The following is a 22,177-nucleotide window of genomic DNA, read 5'->3' as shown; positions in this document are numbered from 1 at the left end:
TTTCGTGTCATGAATAACCGCAAACTGATTCCCTGCAGGGGGGCTCTGGAGGAGTTTGCAGAGATGAAAGAAAGGGAAGAGAAGAAGGCCGACCTGGAAAGGGAGGAGAAGAAAAGAGATTACCAAGCCCGAAAGATGCATTACCTCCTCAGCACAAAGCAGGTTGGTCTGCCTGTCCCTGACAGCTCGCGGAAGCCACTTGGGCACCCAGCCTGACAGAGATAAACTAGCAGGCTGAATGGGACATGACTTGTTGAAAAGATATCACAAAGACACTACTTCGAGTTCAATTCCGTGCTGCTGTGTAGGTGCACGCAGGCACCCCGGCTGGTCTGACAGCAGCTTCATAGAGGCAGCCGGGCGAGGCTGGCAGAAAGGTCCAAGTCAGCACTGCCATCCGCCACGAAGGGCATAACCTTCCTTTCCAAATCCAGCCTGAGTGGCTTATTGTTGTGTTGTGAATTGACCAAGAACTAAGAAGTTATTAAGCTGAGGTCACTTTCACGTTTTCTCTGTTAATTGAGCGAATGTTGAGATTAAAACCATTCTTGCATCCTTTCTATTCTATTAATCTGATAAATTCCGAGGCAAGCTTTCATGTATAGCTTTTAAACGTACTGCTTGAGCAGTTGCATCTTCGTATAGAAATATAAATGTGGGATTTGGAATACTTAGAAATTTCTTTTCTGTTACGTGGGAAGATTTTACTGCTTCAGATCTCGTCATGGTTGCTAAGAAAAAAAAATATGCATGTCGAATATTCTGCTCACAAAGAAATATGGTTAAAAAAAAGCATGAATTTGGGGGATGAGATGTGTTTTGTTACTTGAGCTTGAGGCTGGAAACTAGCAATTTCTTGGTTTTTATTCTTTCTCCTAGACTTCAAGTCCAGTCTTAGAGTTCTAGCTGAGTCGCATATGCAGATGTCTTCCGACAGGGAGGGGCAAGTGAAGTCCCAGTGGGAGAGGGTGAGAGCTGAGGCTAAACGTCTTCCTTAGAGGCATACAAAGTTGAAACCATATTAAGTACTGGGCTGGCCATGTAAGTTTGGAAAACAGGCCTCCGGTACCTCTAGCTTCTATTTGGTAGTTGAAATGACAATAATGATGACTATCCTAATATTTACTTGGATTTGGGTAGCTGAATTGTCTTTATTTAACAGGCAAGGAAACTGAAACTCAGATAATTATGTGACTGGTCATAGGCACAAAACTACTAGTAATAGCTCTGGTATTCAAACTGAGGTCTTTCAACTCTAAATATGCTTAGGTAATAATTTAAAGAGAGTTTTAAAAATAAAAGGTAAAAGTATTTTCACTTTTTATTATAAAATCCATAACAATGTAAATGTTTTAGTCGTTTGATTAGTGGGCTACATTTTAAAGATATAGAATTACAGATCAAGGATTCTTTTTAGCAACACATTTTTTTCAAACTTTAGTTACTGGTAATTTCAATTTTGATGAAACTAAGGGGGGGCTATAAATATATCCTGTAATTCTTTAAACCTAGTAATAATTCTTGGGGACAGTTTTTTCTATGATAACTTTGAACTCTCTTTATACTTTGAAACTTAATCTGAGTTCTAATTGTGTGGTTTATACTTATGATTGGTAGTGTGATAGAGAAAGCAATCTTAAAAATGGTGAAATCAGATTTAACTGAAACATCTGTTAATTCTGTTTTATCCAGGGTTATTTAGTTATTGGGTGTATAGTGGAATAATTTAGAAAGACCATAAAAACTTGGATGTTTTACTAATAAAAATAATATAATAGCACCTATCCATGGAGTGCTTACCATGTGTCAGAGAGTATGATAGATATTTTATATACATTATTTTTTAAAGTATTTTGATTTCATTTCAGTTTTTCATTTAAGTGCCTGGTTTAATAAATTATTTCACAAACCTGACCATGTGACTTGGCTCATGGACCTTAACGAATTTTCAAGCAATATTAGCATTATGTTTTAGGTATGTTTGTATTAACAATACAAGCTGTCAATGCAGTATCTCATTTTTCTCCTGTTTATCCCATGTTGGCTGCTAGTAATATCAGTGTATATAAATTTTAGTTTAGTGATCACTTGTCCCCAGAACTTCCTAGCATCCAATAAAATGTTTCTTTTCTGAGACGCTATGGTGCAGTAGAAAGAGTGTGGACATTTACATCAGTCAGAGCTAAGTTGGCATGCAAGCTCTCTCACTTAGGGGAAGGTATTAGGAGATTACCTAGAATTGTCTGAGCCTCTGTTTCACTCTGCACCTTGAGAGAAACTTGTGAGGACTAAGTGTAATGTATTTAAAATATTGCCAGGCCCTTAGAGAACATTCAGTAGATGATAACAATCATATTATTAGAATTTAACCTGTCAAGGATAAACTAAGATTCTACGCTTTCATGTTCTTCAATTTGTCTTAGCTGTCGGAAGCATTCATTTTCTCATTTCCTTTCTTTGCTTTTCTTTAGTTATTAAAGGAAATTAGTTAGAACTCTTCATAATGGTGTTGCCTACCCTACATTTCACACCTGGCTTCACAGACCTGAGGGCAATACAGGGGAAATGATGTTTTTAAATCACCTCCCTTGAAGAGGAATATTATTAAAATGTCAGGGGTTTTCATTTGAATCTTGCAAGTTGGTGTATTTTGTCACAGTGGTCTTTAATATTTGATCACAATTAACTAGAGATAAAAGTGACAGCTCTTTGAAACTATAGACACACTTTTGTTCAAAAGGGACAGCCCTTTGAAACTATGGACACACTTTTGTTCCTGAGAGAGGCTTTCTTTTTCCATTCTTTCTTTTCTCCCTCCCTCCCTCCCTTCCTTCCTTCCTTCCTTCCTTCCTTCCTTCCTTCCTTCCTTCCTTTCTTTCTTTCATGATAAAATAGAATAGTGGCATCATCCTGGTCTCATCTGTTTACTTTGGTCAGGGGATTGCTTGTACTAACAGGATGGTACTAGAAATTTTAAATGTTTTGTTCCTTATATCCACCAGATTTGCTTTACTTAGCTTTAAATTAGTGCTTTTCATCATGAAATTAAAAAGTCAAATTTTAAAACTGATATTATAGGTACAATTATAAATCAACTTCACCTACACAAAAATATGCAACACTGATATTTACTAAATAGAGTGAATATAAATCTTAACTTTAAAATTCATCAGTTAATTACTCCAAATAACATATTTTTGAGTACCTATAATCTTTCTGCTACTGTGCTAGGACTAGAATCAGGTTATACAAATGTATATTATGATCCTTAACCACAAGGAGCATTCCATCTAATTTCAGTCTAATGCCAGACAATTTTTTGGGGGCCCGGAAGGAAATTGCCAACTTTCTGTTACAGCTTATGTAGACAGTCTCACTGAAATTAACAACCTATATTTATGATTTTGCTGATTCCATTTACTATTTTATTTTAATAAAAATCTTTAAATACTTTTCCAAACCTAAGCAAGAGTCAGAGAATGAAAGATACATATTTCATTTCGAGTATTGTTAATGATTTTTTCAGAATGACTTGGCTATTGAGAAGAAATTAAGCTGCAGTTTTAAAAATATTCTTAAGTCATGTTTATAGATTAATTGCATTGCTTGTTTTTAGAGTTTTGTTTTCAAATTATATTAAATACACATTTAAGTACAAAATAAATGCAAAATATGAATTTATTTATATTGAAAGGCTTGTGTAAGTTTTAACTCTCAGTTTGTGCAGATATTTGAAAATTTACTGAAAAAATTTTCAAACCTAAGTAATTTTTATAAGAAGTGTATGAGGATGAGAAAAGTTTTCTTGAGCTGCTTAAGTGGAATAATTCTAACAGCATTGTTAGACAGGAGAAAAACACTATTTTATTGGTGGTCTCAATAATTTAGGAATGATGTTAATGTAGTTTCTAGAATACTAATTTTCATATTAAATTTTCATAGTTCTAATATAGCTTAATTTAGATGAGTTGAAATAAAACATTAATTCAGACAAATGCATAAGAAAAGGTGAAGAATTTTGTAAGCTAAAATTGTGAATATGTGAATTCATATACAGATAATAAATGAAATCATGTGTTTTTTAATGTATTAATTTTAGGATGATTATGCTGATATACTGACATACTCATACTGACAGCATAGTTTTAAAGTCAGTTTTAAGCCATTTTTTAGTATAAATCTAATGTACATCTTAAAATCTATTACTAATTTTTAGTGATAATAATGATCTCATTTTTATGCAAGCAAATGTATTAGCATTAATAGGAATTACACAAGTAAATAACTAATATTGCAATAAGTGAATTAATAGACCCCTCAGGGTTTTATTAATTAAAAAGTTCAAGTCATATTAAAGCACCTTTTGTATATGTTTATTTCAATCAGAAAGCTGAACATGATAACTTATTTGCATGAATAATCAATCACCATTTACTAGTAGTAATAAGGTTAATTTGTTGCTACAGACATAATAGGATTAGTCAATTATATTTCCCAGAAAATACTATTTGTTATGCACCCCATCACCTGTAAAACAGGATTGGTTTAGCGCCCTTATTAAATGAACACATCAAAAAATCTCTGTCCCTGTAAAAGTTTTGTGAAAACAAAGCTAATTTTAGTTGATTTGAATAAGTAAAACGCAAACTCTGCTTTCATTTGTAAATTTAATTTATCTTTCTGCAAGGATTGATTATTTAATAGTTATTTATTTTGATTCAGTAACCAGTCAAACTAAATCTAACACATACAGGACATATTTCCTTTGAAGAAAATCTTATTTGCAGATTTGTTTTATTCCAGATAAACAGACTTTCATTCCCTCGTCCTTGTTCTTGGGTAGTAAATTATGTTGTCTGCTCCACCTACTGGTAGATATATGCAAAGGCCTATTGTTGGATTCATTAAAAGGTATTGCCTCTGAAATGTTGCCAGAATTTTTAAGTATCCTCCTGGAGATCAGCAAAGTTGCAGATACAAATGTAAAGCTCAAGATCTATTCAGAAAAATTAATATTTAGAAATATAGGTTATTATATAAAATTACACACATTAATAGTTTCCTGATTAGTGAAAATGTTACCCTGTTTTTTAAAATTTTAATATGTCAATAAAAAGGATAAATAACTATAAGATATACTTATAACTCAGTATATTAAAACTATGTACATTTTATTTTAGTTATGGAATTTAATAATTTATACATATTCAAATTAAAACTAAAACGAAAAATTATATAGTTAATTAAAGTACATATTTTGTAGAAATATTTTTCATGTCATCTTTATATAATAGATTTTTAATGTTTTTCCTTTAGTGGGTAGTTAAAATTTTCTTATCAACTCTGAGATAACAACTTTCAGTTATTTATGATTCTTTAAAAAGGCTCCATACTCTGATTAATATTGACAAAACTTTATTTTTAATTACTTTATTTTTTAGAGAAACAAATGGTTTCAGCTACTTTGTTTTGAAAATTATATGAAATCCCATTTGTATACAGAAGGAAAATCCCTTCATTTTAAATAGTAAATTTGATATACCAAAAATTAAGTGGTAGTCTGTTGGTATGGACAACATCTTTACAAGATAAATCTTATAAGATGAAAAAACGCAAAAATTAAGAAGTATAGTAAGTCCTCCAAATCATTTATTGCTTTCAACTCTATCTTTCCAGTATCATAAGTGGGAAGATCCTATGCCTTACATATATTAAATACTTAGTATGTGATTGCTCACTTTTAATTTGAGGTGCTGCAGTAACAGAAGAATTGCAGCCTTTCAGGGTGCACCTGCCTGTGTGTGTGTGTGTGTGTGTGTGTGTGTGTGTGTGTGAGAGAGAGATGTGTCTTGGTATATATGGTGTATTTGGAAAGTATCTTTGGGGAGTCTTCTCATAAGGCATTGTCCTTAGGCAATGGTGTACCACAGCAATGGTTGGGAAACTCAAGTGTGATATTAAAACATACCCCTATAAGGACTCTCTTGGGTTCATTTTAGACCTCTTGATCATTATAAAACCACTTCTTTCACTTCAAAACATTAATTTTGTTCCTTCCTAGTTTCTAGGATGATCTCTCTCTCTCTCTCTCTCTCTCTCTCTGTGTCTAGGTTTATCACCATCCAGTTATCCTTCTTGAAAGCACCAGCATTTTGATTATGTACTGCTCCTTGAGTTACCTGCAATTCATTGAACTCTCTTTTCATGCTTTCTCTGAAATGGTTTAGTATTATAAGAAACTGATTCTAAGTGAGTTCATGTACAAAGATGGAGAAAAACTAGGGCCTGCATATAAACGAGTGAAACAAGCCAGAAGATAATGTAGATTTCTATGGTGCCTTCCTGTGAATAGCACAAAGCACTTTTATTCTATTTATCCCCACAATATTCTAAAGTAGCAGTTATCTTTCTGGTGACTAAAATGCTATTGTTTGGTACTCATTTTTCCTCTGGACACTTGGAAGATTTATTCTTTCAGGAAGATTATGTAGTGAATAAAGTTCTGACCTATGATCTTTGGATCTGTAGTTTAAGAGGCAGGTCCTGAAGTTTGGTCATTTGTTCTTGGTCCCAAGTGAACTGTCCATATCACATAATCATCACATAATTTGTTACTATTGGCAGTCTCTGTTCAGAAAAGGCCAAGGAGTGAACTACCATGGAGAATGAATTAGCTATTAACTTTTACATTTTATTTCTTTCCTCTTTAACATTATCGTTTTTATTATCCTGTAATATATGAAAGGGATAAAATTATCCATTATAAGTATTCTTTGAAGAGTCAGTTGAAGTGGTTAAAGAAAATATCTTGTTGTGTCCCCAAAATGAATCCCTTTTTCACACTTCTCTCATTGCCATCATTTAACAATCATGCATCAAAGAAATAGAGGCAAAAATGCAGACAGAGGCAAAAATAAAATCAAAATTAATTAAAAGAGAGACCACTTAAGTAGAAAAGTGCCTAGCTAGTTTTCTTATTTATATTTTTCTTTTCAATATACTAAATTTTAAAAGTTATTTAAATTTTTTTTTTTAGCCAGCACACTGTAAATTTCTCCTATACATGTGACCTGGGGCCGATTCATGTGTTGTGGGGCTTGAAGCTTATACAATTTTGGGATCCACCTTTAAGAAGATAGTATACAAAGTTACAAATACAACAAAAGGAATATTTTTTATAATGAGCAAAAATCATTTCAGAGAGGGCAGACAGCAGAAGCAAGAAGAACAACAATTCTGCAGGCTGTGGAAGGAAAACCACATTCACAGAAAGATAGACAAAATGAAAAGGCAGAGGACTATGTACCAGATGAAGGAACAAGATAAAACCCCAGAAAAACAACTAAATGAAGTGGAGATAGGTAACCTTCCAGAAAAAGAATTCTGGATAATGATAGCGAAGATGATCCAGGACCTCGGAAAAAGAATGGAGGCAAAGATTGAGAAGATGCAAGAAATGTTTAACAAAGACGTAGAAGAATTAAAGAACAAACACCTAGAAGAATTAAAGAACAAACAAACCGAGAAGAACAACACAATAACTGAAATGAAAAATACACTAGAAGGAATCAATAGCAGAATAACTGAGGCAGAAGAATGGATAAGTGACCTGGAAGAAAGAATGGTGGAATTCACTGCCATGAACAGAATAAAGAAAAAAGAATGAAAATAAATGAAGACAGCCTAAGAGACCTCTAGGACAATATTAAACACAAAAACATTCACATTATAGGGGTCCCAGAAGGAGAAGAGAGAGAGAAAGTACCTGAAAAATATTTGCAGAGATTATAGTTGAAAACTTCCCTAACATGGGAAAGGAAATGGCCACCCAAGTCCAGGAAGCGCAGAGAGTCCCATACAGGATAAACCCAAGGAGAAACATGCCAAGACACATAGTCATCAAACTGACAAAAATTAAAGACAAAGAAAAATTATTGAAAGCAACAAGGGAAAAATGACAACATACAAGGGAACTCCCATAAGGTTAACAGCTGATTTCTCAGCAGAAACTCTACAAGCCAGAAGGGTGTGGCATGACATATTTAAAGTGATGAAAGGGAAGAACCTACAACCAAGATTACTCTACCCAGCAAGGATCTCATTCAGACTGGATGGAGAAATCAAAAGCTTTACAGGCAAGCAAAAGCTAAGAGAATTCAGCACCACCAAACCAGCTCTACAATAAATGCTAAAGGAACTTCTCTAAGTGGGAAACACAAGAGAAGAAAAGGACCTATAAAAACAAACCCAAAACAATTAAGAAAATGGTCATAGGAACATACATATCGACAATTACCTTAAATGTGAATAGATTAAATGCTCCAACCAAAAGACACAGGCTTGCTGAATGGATACAAAAACAAGACCCATATATATGCTGTCTACAAGAGACCCACTTCAGACCTAGGGACACATGTAGACTGAAAGTGAGGAGATGGAAAAAGATATTCCATGCAAATGGAAAACAAAAGTAAGCTGGAGTAGCAGCACTCATTTCAGATAAAATAAACTTTAAAATAAAGAATGTTACAACAGACAAGGAAGGACACTACATAATGATCAAAGGATCAATCCAAGAAGATGATACAACAATTATAAATATATATGCACCCAACATAGGAACACCTCAATACATAAGGCAACTGATAACAGAAATAAAAGAGGAAATCGACAGTAACACAGTAAGAGTGGGGGACCATACCACCTCACTTACACCAGTGGACAGATCATCCAGACAGAAAATTAATAAGGAAACACAAGCTTTAAATGACACAATAGACCAGACAGATTTAATAGATATTTATAGGACACTATGGAAAGATTTAATAGATATTTAAGGACACTCCACCCAAAAACAGCAGATTGCACTTTCTTTTCAAGTGCACACAGAATATTCTCCAGGATAGATCACATCCTGGGTCACAAATCAAGCCTTGGTAAATTTAAGAAAATTGAAATCATATCAAGCATCTTTTCCAACTGCAGTGCTATGAGATTAGAAATCAATTACAGGGAAAAACACAAACACATGGAGGCTAAACAATACGTTACTAAATAACCAACAGATCACTGAAGAAATCAAAGAGGAAATCAAAACATACCTAGAGACAAATGACAACAAAAACACAGTGATCCAAAACCTATGGGATGCAGCAAAAGCAGTTCTAAGAAGGAAGTTTATACCAATACAAGCCTACCTCAAGAAACAAGAAAAATCTCAAGTAAACAATCTAACCTTACACCTAAAGGAATTAGAGGAAGAAGAACAAACAAAACCCAAAGTTAGTAGAAGGAAAGAAATCATAAAGATCAGAGCAGAAATAAATGAAATAGAAACAAAGAAAATAGCAAAGATCAATAAAACTAAAACCTGGTTCTTTGAGAAGATAAAGAAATTGATAAACCTTTAGCCAGACTCATCAAGAAAAAGAGGGAGAGGACTCAAATGAATAAAATTAGAAATGAAAAAGGAGAAGTTACAACAGACACCGCAGAAATACAAAGCATCTTAAGAGACTACTACAAACAATTCTATGCCAATGAAATAAAATGGACAACCTGGAAGAAATGGACAAATTCTTAGAAAAGCACAACCTTCCAAGACTGAATCAGGAAGAAATAGAAAATATGAACAGACCAATCACAAGCACTGAAATTGAAACTGTGATTAAAAATCTTCCAACAAACAAAAGTCCAGGACCAGATGGCTTCACAGGTGAATTCTATCAAACATTTAAAGAAGAGCTAACACCCATCCTTCTCAAACTCTTCCAAAAATTTGCAGAGGAAGGAACACTCCCAAACTCATTCTATGAGGCCACCATCACCCCGATGCCAAAACCAGACAAAGATACTACAAAAAAAGAAAATTACAGAACAATATCACTGATGAATATAGATGCAAAAATCCTCAACAAAGTACTAGCAAACAGAATCCAACAACACATTAAAAGGATCATACACCATGATCAAGTGGGATTTATCCCAAGGATGCAAGGATTCTTCAATATACGCAAATCAATCAATGTGATACACCGTATTAACAAATTGAAGAATAAAAACCATATGATCATCTCAGTAGATGCAGAAAAAGCTTTTGACAAAATTCAACACCGATTTATGATAAAAACTCTCCAGAAAGTGGGCATAGAGGGAACCTACCTCAACACAATAAAGACCATATACGACAAACCCACAGCAAACATCATTCTCAATGGTGAAAAACTGAAAGCATTTCCTCTAACATCAGGAATGAGACAAGGATGTACACTCTCACCACTATTATTCAACATAGTTTTGGAAGCCCTAGCCAAGGCAATCAGAGAAGAAAAAGAAATAAAAGGAATACAAATTGGAAGAGAAGACGTAAAACTGTCACTGCAGATGACATGATACTATACATAGAGAATCCTAAAGATGCCACCAGAAAACTACTAGAGCTAATCAATGAATTTGGTAAAGTTGCAGGATACAAAATTAATGCACAGAAATCTCTTGCATTCCTATACACTAACAATGAAAGATCAGAAACAGAAATTAAGGAAACAATCCCATTTACTACTGCAACAAAAAGAATAAAATACCTAGGAGTAAACCCACCTAAGGAGGTAAAAGACCTGTACTCAGAAAACTATAAGACACTGATGAAAGAAATCAAAGATGACACAAACAGATGGAGAGATATACCATGTTCTTGGATTGGAAGAATCAATATTGTGAAAATGACTGTACTACCCAAAGGAATCTACAGATTCAATGCAATCCCTATCAAATTACCAGTGGCAGTTTTTACAGAACCAGAACAAAAAAATCTTAAAATTTGTATGGAGACACAAAAGACCCCCAATAGCCCAAGCAGTCTTGAGGGAAAAAAACAGAGCTGGAGGAATCAGACTCCCTGACTTCAGACTATACTACGAAGCTACAGTAATCAAGACAATATGTTACTGGCACAAAAACAGAAATATAGATCAATGGAACTGGATAGAATGACCAGAGATAAACCCATGCACCTATGGTTCACTCATCTATGACAAAGGAGGCAAGGATATACAATGGAGAAAAGACAGTCTCTTCAATAAGTGGTGCTGGGAAAACTGGGCAGCTACATGTAAAAGAATGAAATTAGAATACTCCCTAATACCATACACAAAAATAAATTCAAAATGGATTAGAGACCTAAATGTAAGACCGGACACTATCAAACTCTTAGAGGAAAACATAGGAAGAACACTCTTTGACATAAATCACAGCAAGATCCTTTTTGACCCACCTCCTAGATAAATGGAAATAAAAATAAAAATAAACAAATGGACCTAATGAAACTTCAAAGCTTTTGCAAAGCAAAGAAACTACAAACAAGACGAAAAGACAACCCTCAGAATGGGAGAAAATATTTGCAAATGAATCAACGGACAAAGGATTAATCTCCAAAATATATAAACAGCTCATGCAGCTCAATATTAGAAAAACAAACAACCCAATCCAAAAGTGGGCAGAAGACCTAAATAGACATTTCTCCAAAGAAGACATACAGATGGCCAAGAAGCACATGAAAAGCTGCTCAACATCACTAATTATTAGAGAAATGCAAATCAAAACTACAATGAGGTATCATCTCACACCAGTTAGACTGGGCATCATCAGAAAATCTACAAACAACAAATGCTGGAGAAGGTGTGGAGAAAAGGGAAGCCTCTTGCACTGTTGGTGGGAATGTAAATTGATACAGCCACTATGGAGAACAGTATGGAGGTTCCTTAAACAACTAAAAACAGAATTACCATATGACCCAGCAATCCCTCTACTGGGCATATACCCAGAGAAAACCATAATTCAAAGAGACACATGCACCCCAGTGTTCATTGCAGCACTATTTACAATAGCCAGGTCATGGAAGCAACCTAAATGCCCATCGACAGATGAATGGATAAAGAAGATGTGGTACATATATACCGTGGAATATTACTCAGCCATAAAAGGGAACGAAATTGAGTCATTTGTTGAGACGTGGATGGATCTAGAGACTGTCATACAGAGTGAAGTAAGTCAGAAAGAAAAAAACAAATATCGTATATTAATGCATATAGGTGGAACCTAGAAAAATGGTACAGATGAACCAGTTTGCAGGGCAGAAATTGAGACACAGATGTAGAGAACAAACCTATGGACACCAAGGGGGGGAAAGTGGTGGTGGTGAGATGAATTGGGAGATTGGGATTGACATATATACACTAATATGTATAAAATAGATAACTAATAAGAACCTGCTGTTTAAAAAAAAATCATTTCAAACACATTTCAAATGTTAATGTCTGAAAATACCAGAACCCAAAATAGAAAAATACAACAGTAGTTTTATTGACTGCCCGACTGCTCTATAATATATGTACTCCATATTTTGGCTTCATACTCTCTGATCGCTTCTTTATTTGACAATAATTTTGTTACATTTTCTAGAGTGAGAAGGGAAATTTTATTCACTCTTGTCTCTAGGAATGTTGATCTAAATTTCTCATTACTATAAGAAGTTAAATGGTGTATTTCTATTTGCTTATGCTGCATTATTGAGTTCATTTTTGAAAGGGGAGAGCTTCCATTTTGTAATGGAAATGATGAGAATCAAATTCTCCATTTATAATTTACACATGTGAAGTTTGGAATGATTTTCCATAGTCCAGATTCTGGCAGTTTGCACCCTCTCTCAAACTCTGTTTCTCTTCCACTACCCACATACTTCCAGAGCCACACCCCTTAGGATGTTTGTATTGCAATGCAGGCTCTAGATCTGCACCTTTATTTGTAACTCCGGGTGAGTCTGCACAGTGGGTGCAGGAATATTCCTGGAAGTTATTCCTAAATTGGGATTGCTAACAAATTTTAAGTATACTTGGAAGTACCAGAAAAAATCCATAAATGTATACATAAATCTATACATAAATATATCCAACTAAAATTAAATATATAACCACCTCTGCTTCTTCCTAGCTTGATCTGCAACATGTCCACAGCCACTCTCATACCACCCAACCCAGGTGTGACAGAGGATAAGGAAGAGTATAGAGAAACAGTGGAATTAAATGATATTTAACTTTTGCAAATTTTACAAAAAAACATAACCACGTGAGCACATTGCCAGGGTCCCTCCCTGTGTCTTGGAAAGGGCCTACCAAAATGAGGGGCCCAAAGGTTACGGTTCATCAATTTCACTGTTATTTCACCTCTGATTGCACTACATTTTTATACTATGTGCAAACCCTGCTGCTCTGGTTAAATTTGCTCAGATAAGTTTTAACTTTTATTTTAATGTGCTCTAAATAATCAACTGCTTATCAGATACCAAATCCAGCATTCAGACATTTAAATAAACCTTATTATTTTAGTCCTATCTTTAAAATTGAAGCACTTGGTTTTCTTTAGTTCTCTCTCTCTATTTCTTTTACAGTTTATTTTATAAACTCAGGGTCAGTTTACTTCCATACAGTAGATTGGGTAAATTTTTAATGTATTAGGGTATGGAGTAGAGTTTGTTCTCATTAGGTATTAAAAAATAACCTATATATACACACACATATGTACATGTATGTGTTTATATGTATATGTATGTATATAAACACACAAATGCAACCTTGTATAAAATTTCCAATACAGTTTTTTAAAAATAACATTTAAGTAATGTTTATTGGGACTATTCTCTAATTACAAACATAAAATGTATTTAGTACCAAAAACTGGTAATACAGAGATAAACACAGAAGAAAATATTTGTTCTTATTGGATCATCCAAAAGATAACCACTGTTAAAAATTTGGTATATGTTCTTCTTCCAGTAATTTTATATGCGTATATAGATATGTATTATAGATAACTATATATACAACATAGACATATATATGTATGTTTTTTACTTAAAAATGGTATTCAATACAGTTTTAATAGAAAAAACTCAAGTCAGAAAAGAATTAGAATAAAATGTATAGCAAAAGTAGTTCTCATTTCCTACCTCAATGTAAAATGTTCCTCCGTTTAAATATTTTAAATTGCATTGTATATAAACATTTTACACAAAAATAATTGACAGCTAACTACTACATACTTATTTCTATTGGTTTTGTATAAGTTAATGTTGCTGGTAACTTAATTGCAATCAATCCTATCAATTTCTTCATTGATTAGAGAAGACAGAGTTTTGAGGGGTTCCTTTTGATATCACTAATTTTATTAATAATATAATGAAATCCAAAGCCTAGAAATACAAGGATGTTATACCATTGCTCTAACTAGATCTGATGAAATAATTGGGTCTGTAATACTTTGTAGATTTAAAGATTTATTCCTATTATTATGATTACTTTTCTATTTTCAGGACATTTCAGAAATACTTTAGATTGAGACCAATTCTAATTTAGATGCTATTATAACTGATGCACAATGAAGAGGTGGAGTTTGTCAGCTCATGGTTCATCCTAGCTCTTCTGTGAGTTGAGAAGAATAACTTTATATAGATAAGCCCTGCTCTCTCTACATCCTTGATATTTAATTCACTCTTCTGGATTGGAAAACTTCAGAGGTCTTTCAACTGAGTAACTGGTGGCCAAATTTTAAAATCTCAGGCTTTGGTATAATTCATCTCCTTTCTTCCCTTCTCTTTCCTCGTTTAGTCTTCCTCTATACCTCTTTTCCCAACCCTCACGTCCTATAATCAAACACACTTAGTATTAAAACTAGGGACATAGGGAGAGCAATTGTACTTTCAAATGTTTCCTTAAAATGAACTCTTAACTAAGTCAGTGGTTAAGAAACTGAATCATTGTCTAATGTAGCTGATTTGTTCATTAAGACCACTATTGAGAGCATGAGTATTTCCTAACTTTTGAGTTTAATTTAAGGTATAGTCCCAACACAAGAAATCATCTATGACCTTAAGATTTTATGCAATATAAGTTAGACAAATATTTTAAACGACATAGAAATTTTCCTCAATAATTTATGTATTTATTGTAGTCACAAAAGAAACAACCAAAGAGGAATTACAATTGTTAATTTTAAAATATATATAAAATTAGTTTCATTTTGGTGTGATAAGCATGATTTTAAGTATTTTAATATGAAGTGGCAAATTTTCTGTGTAACTAATAGTCTTATCAGTTGCCATTTCTATCTACTGTATCTTTTGACAGTTGGAAGTATTTCAGTCAAAATTGAGTTATGTTATCCATACAGTATCACAACAGACAGTAAAATAAAGGATGAGAAAATGGAAGGAAGGTGTGGAAAAGAGAGGAAAGGGAAAGAATTTATGTTTAAATCTTAATCTGTGAATATCTCTTGGACCTAAAATAAATAAGCTGCATGTCTTAACAGCTATTAGTGTACTGAAAGGAAAGATTTACCAAAAGGATATAATCTTCCTTGGTTTAGAGAAAAATTATGTTTTCAAGATGCTTAGTTTGTTAGTCTCCTTAATGAGTTGAATTTCAATTTTTTTTTCTTAAATTTATTTGGCTTTATTTTCCATTTACTTTTAAATTAAACTATGTATATATACATATACATATAATTTCAGTTCTAATATCTCATTGAATAAACTTTAATCATTAGGATAATATAATTTTGTTGTACTCCTATTAATTATTCATATTTATGCTTTATGTACATAAGTTAACTTATGATCATCTGTATTACTTTTGAACTCACATCATTAAAATGATTCAATTTATCTTACCTGTATTCTTAACTATGTAGCCATACCAAAATCAACTTCTCTGTCAACAATTATCAGAATGCTAAAATTATTGGTGAGCTTTCCCTGACCTTCCAAGGCAGACTTGTTCCTTTTTTTCTCCCTCTATGTTTTAATATAACATTTACCATTGGTATTATGGTTACATCTACTTTGGCCTAATGTAGATGAATTCATAAAAGAAAGCAATCATGTCGTTTTAATATCCCTAATACCAAAGTAGGGTCATAAGTAATGTCAATTGACTAATAAATGAATGGTATATACACACGTCCTAATTCTGATTTGTAATAATTTTAGATTCAAAATAAGAAAGGATGCTTTTATTCCAATCTCAATTATTCACTAGTTCTTCTTTGCATTAAAAAAAAAACTATTAAAAAACAATTTTTAAAGCTATAATAATTTTTAGTAACTGATCTCTATATTGCTAAACTATATTTGATGTTGTTTTTAAAAGGGCAAATCTTATATACAATGAAAAGGCGTAGGGGAAGCTAACAATTTTAAAGGCTCCTTATGTCCCAAATCAAACCAGGTTATACAGGTAGATAGGGTGCAGCTGAAATTCAAACTCAGATCTGGCTGTCTTCTAAACCATGCTTTCTCTTTATGGTATGGTTTGAAGGGGGCTGAGAAAGGTCCTATCTCAAGAATATTTTCCTGGATGATGGCTGAAATCATATCTTTAAAGTTCTGTTTATTTGAAGGCATCTAGTAGACAACATATTCAGCATCATTAGCCTTTAATCCCTGTGTGAATTAGCTAATCAGTTCCTTTAAACATCAGGAGGTAGAAGGCATAAGTCTAATATGCAAGACCCTCTCACAGGAAGGCAAGCAAGCCTTCATGGGCACTTCTGGGCAGCTTTTAGGCAATGTGTTTGCCTTGTTAGGAAAAGAGAGGAGTAAGGCTGGGTACTTGTCATCTATTAAGTATTTTCACCTTTGAGGCATCAGCTGAAATTTTGAAACAACAGAATCCTGTTCAACACGAAGTTACACATTGTTTTGTGATCATATTATTTGAGATCAAGAGATAGCTATAAGAACACAAATGTCTTTGGCATCTCACTCTTGATCTAACTAGTAAGGTTTCTTTCAATTAATGAATGCTCATGTCAGTGAAAGAAGTGGGCTTGTTATGTCCCAAATGATAAGACTGAAGCTTTATTTATTGGTATGTTCAGCACTATCTGAGATGTCAATATAGTTAACGGCAAAAGTGAGGCACGATGTTTGCCAAAGCACCGTTATGGAATAGTCAGGGCGGAAACTTGGTTGGGAAGGGAGAGGTGATAAAGAGCCCAATATCTCAACCCACTTTTCCCTGCCCGAGTTCAGAACAAGTTGAGAGAAAGATAGATGGAGATCAACAGTATTAGTTTTATTAACAATGAGAGCTATATTGGAAGTTTGCATCTGAAGCAATAATACACTTGCTTCTACTTAATTTTATAATTAAATCTTCTTCCCCGTCATAAGCAAAGCAGGAAAACTGAGTCCATTCTTGTGAATCTTAAAGCAAGTGGAAGTAAAGGATATTTGCTTTCCCATAGACAGGCTGACTTTCAAGAAATGGGAGGAAGGGGCTAAACTAAGCTGGACCAACTCTTTTCCTGATGTGCCAAACTGAGAACTCACTCCTTGTTCCTTGACACAGTGAAGGGCAGAGAGAGGCCAATGAAAACATGAGGAATAGGAAATATGTACTGCCACTGATTAGATTTATAGGCTTGATGAGGAAGCAGGGTTACAGGAAGGTTTTCATAAAAGTAGAAACTCGTACCTGTTCGCAGAAGAGCAACTTGCAGCAGAAAGCTTGAAAAGACAGGAGAGATGAAATAACTAAATAAGCGTGGACCTGGAAAAGGTGGGAGAGGATGGGATGACGAGCATAAAGTTGTAGGCTGAAAGAGACGGAAGGAGAATTTTGCCTCATAAGTCAGGAAGGAATAAAACAAGTGTAGGATTGTATATGGATACTTGTGTAGCCATGGTTGGAGGTTGAAGTAATTACTGTTTGAGGACTTCAGTATCCTGACTGATCTTCTAAAATAAACCTGAGAAGAAGCATAGGCAGAGGGCTGTTTAGGGGCTCGGAGGGATTAGGTAGATTTGAAGTCCACAAATATGTAGTATCTCCAGCCTGCCTGGTTATATGATTTATTCCAGCAGTTAGCAGTAGCCTGAGCTTGTAAGCATGCAGAATAATGGTAACAAGAGCTAACATTCATTGGAGGCTTACTGTGAGCCAAGTGTTCTTCTGATTCCCTTACATGAATTACCTCTCTTAATTCTCATATACCACCCTATAAGGCAGACAGTTATCCCCAATTCATTGATGCTGCCCAGAGAGATTCAGTAAGGACCCAAGGTCAGTGTTAGTATGTGATGGTCTAGACCAGAACTCATAGTCACAATGAGTACACGATGCTACCTCTTTTAAAAAATTAACATTTATTGAGTGCTTTCTTTGTATTAGGCACTGTTCAAAGTGCTTTAGCTGTATTAATGTATTTAAACTTATACATGACCTGATGAGATAGTTCTGTTATTTCAGAGGACATACCCATGTTGCTGTGAGGTTAAGTAATATAGGCTAAGATCACAGAGGAAATAAGAGGTAGAGTTGGGAATTCAGATTTAAGTAATTAACCACTAAGTTATATTGTGCAGTTGAGTGGATTCTGGTTTGGGGCATGGCCAGGTAGATACAACAGGATGGTGGATGTTAGGGACTTGAGTCATTAAAATAATCAACCATGTGACTCATATTAGTAGGAGAAAAAGTGAGGGCAAAAAGGAGACAATAGATTAGGAAAAACTTGAGGGATCCCTGGACTTGAGATCTTTAGGGAATCAATCTTATGGTCAGTAAAAATAAGAATGTGAGAACTAGTAGACTAGAAAGTTAAGAGGGTGAGATATTGGTGTCTAAGCTTACTGAATTATTAACACAGAGCAGGTCTGGATGACAGGTTTTTGTAGGGTATGGCTAACACTGTGTAAGGGTGAAGGTCAGTGAAGGTGAAGGAGTCAAAGAACTGTGAAGATAAACTATTGGGATGGTTGCCCATCTGTGTATGAATCACCTAAAATTTTGCCAGAACACATAATCAAAGGGAAGCCTGAACCACGTGCCAAAGGCTATCATGAATATGGGGGGAATGACCAGCAAGTCTGGGACATAAGGAGGGACAAAAAAAGAGATAATCAGACTGCAAGAAGGTAGATTTGACAGTGGTTTGAAAGTGACATTGGAGAAATGAGATGATGCAAATCTCTCCCTGGTCACTGTGATACAGGGAAATACTGAAATGTTTTGCTCAGTAAGGCAGCAAAGGAAGTGGTGCTCTCGAGGAGAAGGCAGCTTCAATTGTAATGAAAAAGGTAGAGAATGTATTTATTGAAAAGCTTGAGGGCATAGGGAAGTGGGTTAGCATAGACCGGAGACAGGATCCACAGGGCAAGGCAGAAAGAATTATAAGCAAGGGAATCAGGAGTGTTGGGAAGAATAACAGGGTTTTGAGGATGAGTATACCAGAAAATGTAAAGGAGAGCTGTGATTAATTTAGCAGAAATTTATTTGGGCATAATCAATTTGACCAAAAAACAAATAGACAAATAGTTGCTTGATCCAGCTATCTCCTATTATGGGGAAATTTAAGTTGCTGTGCTTACGTTTTTATTTCAGTTAGCACAGTGATATTATAGACTGGAAGTGAACTATGGATTAAAAAGTACAAGGGTAGTACTATTTCCTCAAATTTCAAAAAAAAAAATCACATACAAACTTGTAAAACAACCCAGTAGTACACCCAAAAAAGTAGAGACTAGACTATTATTTGTTTTAGACCAGATCAGTTTTTTTCATCAAAATATTAATTGGCCAACTTCTTTGGAAAAAATTACTTTTCTGCTAATTATTTTGTGGCCAAATTATGTTACCCCTGGACAGGCTTACAGTTTAAGTAGTAATAAAAGATAGTAGGGTTGTAAAGCATATTGGATGGGATTTTCCAGGCTCCCTACCATCGAGGAGACCAGAGCAAAATAGGAAAGCAAAAAAGATAACCTAAAAAAGTTAAAATAAAATTTTTATTGGAGATAACATACAGAAAAGTAAAAATATCCTAATCACCCAGTTCAGTTGTCACAAAGTGGCAGTTATAATCTGTACCTAATAGGTACTAATTAATAGTTTCCATACAAGAAGCCACAGGTCTTCAGAACAAAACTACACGAGAGCACAGTGATCTGAAAATGAGGTGGTCTTTAAGATATGGACACAAGATTGTAGCCAACCAGATTAAGGCAGCATAGCATTCCATGCCCATGAGGCAGTCAGTCGTATACTTTGATAAAATTTAAAATGACTTTCTCTTGTTTGCTTAAAAAAATCCTTCTTCAAAGACTCGTGGGATAGCAGTTTTTTGCAGAGCCCCATAGAACACTGGGAATAAAGTGTGACAAATGCTCCATTCCACTGGTATATTTTCTTTAACAAAAGAAAATTTTCATTTACTTGCCTGTTTCTATAATGCCAAGTATTTTTCTTTTAGCAACTAATTGTCTTGGAAGCCATCTTTTAAACCCAAACTATGGAATCATTTTCAAATCAAATCATCTGTAGAAGAACCAAGCAAGGGAAAACACTAGGTTTCCAGAGGGAGTAGAAAAAAGGTGTATAATGGAAGGTTTCTAGGGGGATGGTGGTCATAAAAACATCCTTCACTATGTTTCTTCTATTTTCCTTAGGGGATGCAGGCTTCCTTTGTGTGTATAATGAGCCAGTTCAGAATGTATGGAAATTGTATATCAGAGGAATCACAATAGGCAGTTTTCAGATCACTGTGAATGGAGTTTCCACTTCCACTGCTCTACTGAGAATAACTCTTGATCGGGTCACCCAGGAATCTCCGAATTATAAATTCATGTGACCTCTCAGAGGTTTGCACACTACTCACCACACCAGTGATCTTGTAACCTTCTTTGGCCTTAGTGACACTATAGTCAGCTTTTCCTCCCACTCTTGGGTCATTTCTTCTCACTTTTCTTCAATAATTCTTGTGTATCTTGTTTACTCTATCATATGAGGGTATATATAGTTTTTTTTAAATATCAAAGTTATTCAAGTTTCTGTTCCTTTGTACATCGTCTTGTTGTTTTCTGGGAATGTCTTTCCTCACTTTACACACCAAACAAATCCCTTCTCCTCTTTCATGATCCGGCTCAAACACCAGACATCTTACGCCCACAGAATGGTCTACTCCCAGGATGGCTATCTCTCCATGTCAACACTAATTTCAGTATTTTATAATTATTTATAAACTATCAAGGCTGTGACTCAAATGGAAAGACAGAAAGCAAAGCCAAAGCTGGAGAGACTGCTAAGGTGGCAGACAAAAGAGAAGGTAAAGGAAACCACACTGGTGGTGGGTAGATGGGGTTTGCTGCAGGTTGGGGAAAGGAGAAGGTCTAGAGAAATTACCTAAGTGGGAAAACAAGCCACCTGCATCCAGTTCTTGCAGGGATCAGTAAAAGACTGACCTGACATTTACAGATAAAGAGAGAAAGGAATTGTTTAATGGGGAAGATTTCCCAGAAAATCTTTTACAAGAAATCTTTCTCAGAAATTCTTTCAAAATGCAATATGGTTAAAGGGAAATCCTGACTGGGGAAAAAAAACAAGATATTCTTTCAGTCCCAAGATTTTTTGAGTCATCATGATATTGCTATATTTTGGAAGCCTCAAACCAGCCTCCACTTCTTTTTTCTTCCTCACATTCAATGGATTACAATATGATTTCTGCCACAAGAACAGAATCTGCTTCTGCAGAGGTCACCTGTCACCCTCTAATTACCATTCCAGGTGTACAGTGTCTGTACTCATGCTGTTCCACCCTCCCTGACATCTGACCCCGGTGACCTCCTCCATGAAACCACCTTCTCCCTGATGTCCTGCCCCCCCGCCGCCACCCCGCTGTTCGCTCTTTCCATTGCCCTTCACTTCATGAGCTTCCCTTCTCCCACTTACTTCCTATGTACACATCACTAAGACTTCTTGGAAAAAAGTCCCTCAGTCTCTATTCTCCCCTTCAGTGACTCCATCCATTTTCACACCTTCAGCCATTTTCATTCAGAAAACACTCCGGTTGCTAGCTATGACCTCTTTCCTAAGTTCCAGACTGCTCCGACAACGCCACACTGGACCTTTCAACCTGAATGCTTTGTGGGAAGCTCAGTCCTAACATCCCCCAAACAGAGATGAATATTCCCACATAACTGCTCTTCTTGCAAACTCTTGCTGGGGTTCTAAAGGCAAGATTTTCTGTAACTCTACACTCCCTTATATTCTTCTTCTTCTTCTTCTTCTTTTTTTTTTTAAACATCTTTATTGGAGTACAATTGCTTTACAATGGTGTGTTAGTT

At 34.9% G+C, this 22,177-nt stretch overlaps 1 protein-coding gene across 4 annotated transcripts in view; it reads left to right on the top strand.

The window, feature by feature from the left end:
* Positions 1–22,177, top strand: part of SPATA17 (spermatogenesis associated 17) — a 190,177-nt gene that overhangs the window by 83,236 nt on the left and 84,764 nt on the right. For all 4 annotated transcript variants that reach the window (XM_068538543.1, XM_068538541.1, XM_068538544.1 and 1 more), the window contains one exon: positions 39–162. In XM_068538543.1, coding sequence (XP_068394644.1) covers positions 39–162 — 124 coding nt within the window. The remainder of the gene's footprint in view (positions 1–38; positions 163–22,177) is intronic.

This window comes from Eschrichtius robustus, chromosome 3 (assembly GCF_028021215.1).
Source record: "Eschrichtius robustus isolate mEscRob2 chromosome 3, mEscRob2.pri, whole genome shotgun sequence".
In the NCBI taxonomy this organism is placed as follows: domain Eukaryota; kingdom Metazoa; phylum Chordata; class Mammalia; order Artiodactyla; family Eschrichtiidae; genus Eschrichtius; species Eschrichtius robustus.
This window is presented reverse-complemented; position numbering and strand designations above follow the sequence as displayed.